Source organism: Mesocricetus auratus, unplaced genomic scaffold, assembly GCF_017639785.1.
Source record: "Mesocricetus auratus isolate SY011 unplaced genomic scaffold, BCM_Maur_2.0 Super-Scaffold_100003, whole genome shotgun sequence".
Taxonomy (NCBI): domain Eukaryota; kingdom Metazoa; phylum Chordata; class Mammalia; order Rodentia; family Cricetidae; genus Mesocricetus; species Mesocricetus auratus.
Genome location: NW_024429188.1, coordinates 114694408 through 114704116, shown reverse-complemented (window position 1 = coordinate 114704116; position 9709 = coordinate 114694408). Strand labels below are relative to the sequence as shown.

Here is a 9709-nt window from a genome sequence, read left to right as displayed (position 1 = left end):
CAATACTAGCCTTTTGGGCAAAAAACTGTCCCTGCCTCGAACACTGACTTTAGAAACACCATCCTAATTGGGCTAGCAAGAGATAAACATAAAGAGACTGCTGAACCTTGCCAAGTAAGGGTACGACAGTTTTTCAGATTTTCTTGCTTCTGAGATGGACTGTCAGATGCACTAGGCATTTGCCAAAGTTGGTTGCCCTGCCATGACTGTGAAACCTAGGATGACAGTCCAGGTAGCCTGATGTTTCTGTCATTTCGTGCACCTTCAGAAAGTTGCCCAATTGCAATTCCCAATTACCCAAGTAAGGTTATTTTCCAGCCAGGATGCGCTCCAGGCATCCTGGAGTCGGGACACTGAATCAGGTCTCAGGTGCCTATAATGTTATAGCCCAGGGGCTTCTTGAATCCCGGCCTCCTCAGATCCTTCGAAGTCCTGAGCCCGGTTCCTGCCAGGGAGATACTGAGGCTTGGCAATCCAAGTCGTGCAGGCTGCCTTGTGGTCTCAAGTCATAATTGTGGAGCCTAGGAGTCTGTCCCACTGCTGCTCTTCGTCTTTTGGTTGCCGGGGCGCTAGGAACCAGATGGAGGCCTGGCTGGCACACTGACAGGGGTGCCCCGTTTTCTGAGTGAAGGTGACCTGTTTCTGGCTTGACAGGGGCCCCTTTCAGAATACAAGGCCATCAGACATCCCAGTGTGGACACATTTGCCTAGCATCATTCCACCTCATCTTCTAGCTGGCCGGAGCCTCTTGCTGGGAGCAGGATCTAGAGCATCCCACACAGAGGCTGCTGTCAGCTGCAGGGTGAGCCTCAGTCAGAACTGAGAGTGGACAGGGGAAGACGCTCCAGAGGGAGGGTCCCACAGGGTTTCCACTGTGTGCCTTCACAGGACCCTGTGCCGAGTGGTTGTCTGGTGGCCGTATTCACCTCTGTCACCCCTCTTTCCTTCCTATGAGTCCCTGTTCTACACTCGTGCCCTTTTTTTTTTTTGTTATGGGACCTACTGGTCATAATCAGGCCCCTCTGTGTGGTCACCGGTTTGGAAATATCCAATGGAGCCTGGTGGTCTCAGTGTTTTTAATACCATTGAAAGCAATGACTGCCCTTCCAACAGTTGCCAATAGCTCAGCAGGCAGCCATAGAACCCGGTGCTGGCTACTTTTAAGTCAACTTGTACACGGGCTCCAGTCACCTGAGAGAAGGGAACCTCAACTGAGAAAATGCCTCCATATGATTCAGCTGCATGGAAGCCTGTAACTCACTTTCTTAATTACTGATTGATGTGGGAGGGCCCATCCCCTGTGGACAGGGCCATCCCAGGGTTGTTACACCTGGGTTCTACAAGAAAACAGCTGGAGTGATGCAACAGAGGTTGAGATCACTGACTGCTCCTAAAGGGGTCCTGAGTTCAATTCCCAGCAAACACATTGCGGCTCACAACCATCTACAATTCAATCTGGTGCCCTCTTCTGGCCTGTAGACAGAACACTGAAGATGTATGAAATAAATAAATCTTTAAAAATAAAAAGAAAGAAAACAGGCTGAGCAAGTCATGGGGAGCAAGTGGTACACACTTCTCCATGGCTTCTGCATCAGCTGCTGCCTCCAGGTTCCTGCCTGTTTTGAGGTTCCTGCCCTGATTTCATTCGATGATGAGCAGGGATGTGAAAGTGTAAGTCAAATAAACCTTTTCCACCCCAAGTTGATTTTGGTCATGGGGAGTCATTACAGCAATAACAAACCTAAGCACAACAGAGATTGGTACAAAGAGTGGGGTACAGCCAGGACAGACCCAGCCATGTTGTTTTGAAGGAGATTGTGGAAGGATTTGGGAACTTTGGTCATCGAATGTTCTAAGCATGGTGAGGTATTTTGTGGGAGCTTGGAAGACAAAAATGTATGAGGACTCCTGAGAGCTCCTAGAGAATGACCAGCCCATTCAGCCTGAGGTAGAGGTAAGAAGCTAGTGGCCAGCTGTTTTGCTTTTTCTGATCTTCATCTTGGATCCCAGTATCAATCTCTGGGTCTTTTATTTATTTGTGTAACCAACAGCCCTGGACTGATGCTCCTGGATGGTATAGGAAAGCAGGCTGAGTGAGCCAGGGGAAGCAAGCTAGTACGCAGCACCTGTTTGTATTTGGAAGTTTCTGTCCTGCCCTGCCTCTTTGCAAATCACTGTCAGGAACGTATCAAATAAGTGACATGGGTATGGAGACTCAATATAAATTACAAATGCTTAGGTGGTAGCCCAGGCTTGTTGCTACCTAATTGTTACATTTTAAATTAACGTGTATATGTCTTATCTATGCTTTGGCATGGGGCTCATGGCTTGTTCTCCCATTTTCTACATGTCCTGCTTCCTTGGATGTTGGCTGGCATCTCCCTTGACTCTACCTTTCTTCTTCCCATTGCTCTCCTAATTTGATTTTCCTACCTCTAATGCCTGCCTGAGTACAGGCCAATTAGCTTTTTATGAAATCAATGCGAGTGAAAACTTTGAACAACAGCTCTCCATGGTTGCTACATCAGATCCTGCCTCCAGGATCCTGCCCTGTTTTTGTTCCTGTCCTGACTTCCTTCAATGATGAACAGTGCTGTGGAAGTATAAGCCATATGAACCCTTTCCACCCCAAGTTTCTTTGGTCATGGTGTTTCATCACAGCCACCGAAACCCTACCTAATACACACACTTAACTTTTTTTGATTTAAGAGAAGAGCAAGACAGTTTGTGGCATTCCTTTGTGGCCTCTGAATCAGCTCCCACTCCAGGTTTCTCCCTTGCTTGAGTTTCCGTCCTGATGTCCTTAAATGATGAAGAGTAGCAGCTTAATGCAAATAAACCCTTTTCTCCACAAGTTGCTCTTTTACATGCTATTTCATCCCAACAGTAGTAACATAACCATAAAGTGAAAATCACCATGTACTCGCCCCAATCCAAGGTTGGCTGCTCACAGGTCCTGTCTCACACAGGCCCAGGGAAGACAGCCAAACACGGCTGCTTGTTTGTAATTGCTGTGTCACAAGCTGAAGATAGTACTTCCATCATCATCTCGCTCTGACATTTCTCTGTCCCAGTATTCAGTGTCCCATCCAATCTCCCAACCCCCCAACCCCAGCCTCCCCAATGCTTTAGGTGGGATGGAAAAAATGTCCTGCTTAAGATTGAGCTTTCAACCATTATTTATTCTGGGCAACTTGAGGAGCAGTGACTCTATATTCAGCGACATTCCCTACAAAGACAAGCTTCTCTGATTAAGGATGATGAGAGTAGCATTTGCCTATGGGTACACACAAAGATACAAAGTGACATTTGGTGCCATCCTTATATTTTAAATCATGGAATTTTAAAGAGAGGGATTGTGGTCCCTCAGCCCACTGTGTCTCTGCTCCTTCCTGCTTTGAATTATGAGTAGTTACTTTCGTCAGAATTTGTCACCCTCACCAGAGGCCCCCAAACATAGGAACAAAATAAAGTGATTGTACAGAGATACGCCCTCAGGCATTTCTTTCCAAGGACAACAAGAAGAGTAGCACAGACAGTAAGGCCAGGACAAAATAGCAAATTATCACTCTTAAGGATATTTGTGCGCATATAACTTCATGGGGACTTGTGCTTGTGCAGTGTGTGTGTGTGTGAGTGTGTGTGTAGAAATATTATCCAAGAGAAAGTGCATATCATTTTGAGAGTTGTTGTGCTGGGATGGTTTCAAGGAAGAGTTACTGAGAGCACTGAGAGGGAGGAGTGAAATGAGATAATTCTATTTCAATTTAAATCATTTGTATAAATTAAGAAACAAGAATTTGTGTAAGAAATAGAATAATGCTCGGTAACTAATCCACAAAGTTTGGTGGAGAGAGAGAGACAGACAGACAGAGAAGGATAGAGAGACACAGACAGAGACAGAGAGAGAGAGAGAGAGAGGGAGAGAGAGAGAGAGAGAGAGAGAGAGAGAGAGAGAGAGAGAGAGGGAAAGGAGAGAGAGGGGGGGAGATTGAACGAAGCCACCTTCAGAGACATTCAGATGGCCCTCACTTTATTTCCTACCTTCCAAGTGCAGGGTATTCAAGGGCAGTACATTGATACACTCTGCCCACCACTCCCACCAAGGTGGTTCTGTCTGAGAGAACATGAGTTGGCCAAACTGCGTTGCATATTCTGAGGCATGCCAACAGCCCCGGACACACTTCTTGAATACAGGCTTAGGAAGTGTGGGAAAGTAACAGTCAAAGTAACAGTCAATGGAGCTAGTGTGAATCTCGACACAGGGCATGCCTTATGTCTCGAGAGACCTTAGGCTGATGAACATCTGTAGAGGATCTTCTTCAAGCTCCACAGGACAATAACATGGCGTCTGAGCACGGGGGTCCCAACAACCAGTCACCATCAGGCAACATTTCCACTGTACCTTCTAGTAAATGCAATCAGAGCAGCATGCCTGTATGTGCCCCAGACAACTGTCCACCTCATGAGACCAGTGGCCCACGTGGAGAGGGCACATGTGATAACGATACAGTCCCTGCTTTGGCTAATGTAAAAATGGGAGAGGCTGGGCATATGCCCAGGAGCTCCTCAGGGTACCTCGGGTATGGGTATGTGATGTCTCTGTACAACACTTGCTGTTACATCCTGATAGCTGCCCTCTCAGCCATATCCCTAAGTGAGTCCACTGAGGAGGAAGAGGACCAGGAGAAAGAAGAGGAGAAAGAGGAGGAGGGGGGAGGAGGAGGAGGAATATTGAGAAAACAGGTGTATAATCTGTGCACTGTTCAAAAACAAAACAGCTTTATAAACTCACAGGTCACTGGAGACAGAAAGTTAGCCATGTTTCTGAAATGACCCAATGTGTGCTCTTATTAAATAAAAAGAGATGTCGCGGTGGTAAATAAACATCTTAAGTTTGAGCCCGGAGTCTGTGTGCTAAGCTATGTAACCTTCGGCAGTGGACTCAGGGCCTTGGCTTCGACACCATTGCGTCCTCCTTGCCCTTTCATGGACAGAAGCAGCATGTTTATGCCCTCAGCAAACCGGGTGCAGAAGGGTGTGGGAACTGAACTGCTGTTGTCACCTCATACTATTCTGGTATCTGGAAGCAGGAGATTCTTTCCCCTGGTTCTGCACCCCCAATAGCGGTCACCAGAAAGTTTCTGAGCAGGAGCTCAGGGTCACTATCAAGCATCCATTAGCCCTGTATGAGCACACCTTAAATTAGCTGCCTGTCTGCTAGGGGCAGACACTACTGTGAGAGACAAAGCTGTAAGTTTTACTTACTCTGCCTAGGAGATCACTAAAACAAATCAACAAGAGAAATGCCTCTAACATGCAAGCCCTTGTCCAAGGACAGGTAATTTCTTAGCTACTGGAGGCTGTTGTTCAGGCAAGATAGCAAGTCACCTGTTTCCAATCCCCTAAACAAGGCTGTTTGACTCAACTGCAGAGGATGTATACTTGGATCAAAAACTGTGGTAGTGGTGTCACTGTCTCCTGGTGGGATGATCCACTACTATCCCCTTTACACTGAGATACAGGCAATTCTTCTCAGCAGTTTGAGGGTGGGGTCTGCTGATTCCTTAAGGAAGACAGACACTAGAGGCTTTGCAGCAGAGCTGGCAAAATATTGCTACAAAATATCCACCACCTACCTCTTGTCAAGCAAACTCAAGGAATCATTGCTGGATTTAGGACTTTTAAAATAAGGAATGGCTGGGTGAGAGACACCCTTCCTTGCCCTGGGGAACCTCTCCAGAGGGATCTTGTACTGTGGAAGTACCCGACATTCTTGGGCTTCACAATCTGCTGAAGGATGATCCTTATGTATGCTGTGAATACATATCGTTCTCATTGGTTGACAGTGAAAGCTAAGTTGGCCTATAGCCAGGCAGAATAAAGCTAGGCAGGAAAGCCAAATGGAGATACAGGGGAAAAAGAAGGGCTTATTTCAGAGAGACATGAGCCAGCTGCCCAAGATTCAAGATGCCTGAGGATCACAAATATGATGGCCATGTGGCAATACACAAATAGAAGTGGGTTAATTGAAATGTAAGAGCTAGTTAGTAATAAGCCTGAGATATAGGTCAAATATTTTTTAATTAGTATTCTGCCTCTGATTATTATGTAAAAGCAGCTGGAGGAGGGGGCAGAACAGAGAAACGTCTGTTTAAATATGGTGCCCACCATTGGACACTGATCCCCATGAGACCTAGAAAAGCTTTAAGAAAGTTCCAAGTTCTGAGAAATGGTGCCCCAATTGGTTTTCCTGGTTTCTCATGCCAGCCCTGGTTTTCCTTTTTATCAATGGCAGCTTCGTGCACTGCTCTAGAAAATTGTGTTATTGTCTCTGGAGGGTAACAATAGTCTCTTTCCTTCAGACAGTGAACTTCATCCGTGAGTCCCCACTGTGCTACTAAACACAGCAACATGTGCATTGTCCCATGGGAAAGAGTCACAGGGAGCACGGGGTATCCTTCTGGCCTGCTGAGGAAACATCAGCTACACTGATGATTAGGTAAGGATGCCGAGGTGTAACAACAGGCACATAAGGCACGACCAAAGGAGAGTCCTGGGACTGTACAGACACTTTCACATTGGAGCCCTCGGGTTCCAGATGTACTCAGGGACATTCCACAAATTCTGTTTGATTCATGCACTTGTGCCTTTCATTCAAAGCTGTTTTCTGTAAGCGACATTGGAGGATGACTCTGTCTGAAGCCTGATCAGACAGTATGGATACCCAAGAAGCACCTTGTCCTTAAGAGAGGGAGGGTCAACCATAGTCTGAGAAGAGTTAGAACCATCTGAGATATGGGTGCATGCAGACACCTGGCCAGTGGTGTCACTAGTGAGGCCGGAATCAGGAATATTTCCAATGTTGTGGGCCTCACGGCTCATCACCTGGGAAGTGTGTATGATAAACCCTGTCCATCACGATAGCTGGAGTATGTGTGCTGCGTGAAAAGTCCCTGTTGCAGGTGCCCTGAGTGAGGAGAGCTATATTGGGAATGAGATTGCTAAGGAGACAAAATAGAATCTCATGTGCAAACATCAATAAATCCTGCTCCTTGTTAGAAAATTGGGTGTTTCTCTCTCCCTCTCTCTCTCCCTCCCTCCCTCCCTCTCTCTCTCAAAATGGAGGAGTTCTCTTCCAGAGGGAGGGGTCAAGCCATGCAGTGCACGTGGGGTGTTGAGCTACAACTCCAGTTCAGCTCAAGAATACTGTTACTGCCAGGATTGGTTTTTCTGTTTACATCTTACAATGCAGGAGATGCTCGTGCTGTGCAAATGTTTAATTCATGATAGACTCTTCAGCCTGATTCATCACTCCTCACCATGTCCCCAAACAACAGGGCACCCTCCAGGGTCCTGGTACCAGCTACACTTCCATACTGACAGCTGCATTGGTTGCAGCACTGACAATTGGCTGCTATGTTTGGAGACCACAGTGTAACCTTCCCCACCCCAGAGGTCTGCTGTGCCTTTCTGGCTTAAAGGGCTTCTCATTCTTCCTAGCAGCTAGCACTCTTCTGTACTCACACTTCCTGTGATGCTCCTGCCAAGTCACACCAACACAGAGCCTGGGATATGGCTCCTACTGATTTAATTTGGGGGGGGCACTGCTTTTACCTTACTTTACTCTTCATTTTAATTACTTAGACAGATGAGCGAATGAACCTGATGATGCACCCAAAATTTTTATTCTGTTCTTCATGCTAATGTACAAACTTGAAATGTTCCAGGAAATTCCATTTGAAGGTCATTGTATCCAGTGACATGTTGCAAGCTGGATAGAAGAGGACACTACAGCTTCTTGTACAAAATAATAAAATACACCTAATTTTCATAAACAACAACTACATTGCAAATTCTATTGTTAAATTTAAAACATCTCCACTAGGGAACCTTTTAGTAAAAATATAGCAACATTTTGAAATAAGAAGAAAGCCCAAGTTACCCAATAAGAACAAGAAGAATGAAATGGTTCCTGCTGTCACTCCACCAGCATTCTGGTGAGGGTTCAAGTCCTTAGATCTCTGACTCTGCCTGATCTGGTGGTGTTGGTTGGAATCTGCCAGCTCCCTAGCATGTGTGCCACTCAGGGCAGTAGTGTCATCTGCTGGGCGATTCAGGCCTAGATCCTCTGCATCTCATCTCTCAAAGCCTCCGCATACCTGGAAGTGTAGGACCTGGGATCCCGCCTAACTATACTGGCAAAAAAACACAAGATTTTCATCTTGGTGGTTTCTGCATGGGCCCTGGGACCCCACAGGAACTCATAGCTAGGAGGATGGCTGTCTGGAACCTGCCTGTACTCCAGGTACCCTTCCTGCACAAAATGCTCAGTGATGAGTCTCCTGGGCTCCCCAAATATGAAATGATCCCTCCCAGCATACAGCCCCATGGCATTCAGGATATGCCAAATATCCTGCTCGCTGACACAATTTTCCCCTATGAAAATTATGCACAGCATGATTATCACCAGGCCTGTCTTTGGTATGCCCAGAGCACCATGCAGCATCCCATCATAGGTGATCCCTAGAGCACGGACAAGAGCATAGGAGTGGACATGAGGGTCCACTTCCATAACTTCAATGCCAAACAGCAGCCACATGCAATCAATGGCCTTTGCAGAGATCACATGGAAGTACATCTCATAATCACGAGTAACCCTCTCCTGCATTTCTGCCTTAGTTGTCAGCTGGTTCATGCGATACTTGAGGAGCAGGAACCTCACCAATATAACTACTTTTCTATTTATTACATCCTGTGAGATGAATGTTGAGTTGGACATTCTTCTTAATGGGTTGTGAGAGGCCTCAGCAGATGGCGCCCCTGCAATGGAGCCCAGGGCAGTGGGAGGAGAGGAGGCTCTCACAGCATTCTGGGGAGAACGGAACATTGTCCCAACAGACACACCCCCTGAGGGGGTGGCAGTGGCCTCAGCCTCCCCCACCTCAGCTAAGGGGACCTGGACACCCTCGGGTCCCCTTGCCTCCCTTTGGGACTGAGTGCTGTCAGGGAGGTTGGAGCTCTGGCTGTTCTCAGTAGGATCCATGATGACTTTCCTTGGGAACACAGTCAGGACGAGGTACAGGACACAGAGATAGGACTCACAGGCCTGGAGGAGAAAGCAAGAGGGTGTGTAGTGGACTCTGACAGCCACTGCTCAGGAGGCTCTCAAAGAGCTCCTGTGGGAGGATTTTCGTGGGGAGTGCTCCAAGGACAAAGGACTCTGGTACTGCAGGTGCCTCTGAGAGGTTCAAAGAAGAAGAGACCACCTCCCAGGGTGCATGCCTCTTCTTGTCTGAGGGCAAGTCTCAGAACAAGTTTCCTTGTCTCCAAGAGGGCAGAGAGGTCACCTCACAGCTCCTGACACCTGTTTGCAGGTGGGGGCAGGGGAGGGGGGACTGAAAGAGCTACCTCAATTCAGTGTTGTTCATTTGGGCTAGCACAGGACAGCAACCCGATTCTCACCTTGCTGAATGGCTGGTTGAGGGGCTTCCCAGTGATCCCTGGGTCCAAGGTCTTTAAGGCAAGAGACTACTTCTGTGAGAACGAAAGGAAGAATAGGAGAGGGGAAGGAATGCACTCTTCTGTTTTCCCACCCCCCACAGACAGGCAGGGAGGTAGTCAGTACTCTCCACTCTCACCAGGAGTCCTCACAGGCCCAAGGCTCCCTCAGATGACCCAGGTCCAGGTGCTCTAAGCAGGCCCTTCA

General features: G+C 47.4%; 1 protein-coding gene across 1 annotated transcript in view; it reads right to left on the bottom strand.

Annotated features, from left to right (window-relative positions):
• Nucleotides 1-7676: 7676 nt before the first annotated feature.
• LOC121140041 (melanoma-associated antigen 10-like) overlaps nucleotides 7677-9709 on the bottom strand; it is a 490319-nt gene continuing 488286 nt past the window's right edge. The window contains exons 2-3 of the mRNA XM_040744700.1: nucleotides 9466-9537; nucleotides 7677-9109 (exon numbers count right to left, since the gene is read on the bottom strand). Of these exons, the coding sequence (XP_040600634.1) occupies nucleotides 8123-9046 (924 nt within the window). The 5' untranslated portion in view covers nucleotides 9047-9109; nucleotides 9466-9537 and the 3' untranslated portion in view covers nucleotides 7677-8122. The remainder of the gene's footprint in view (nucleotides 9110-9465; nucleotides 9538-9709) is intronic.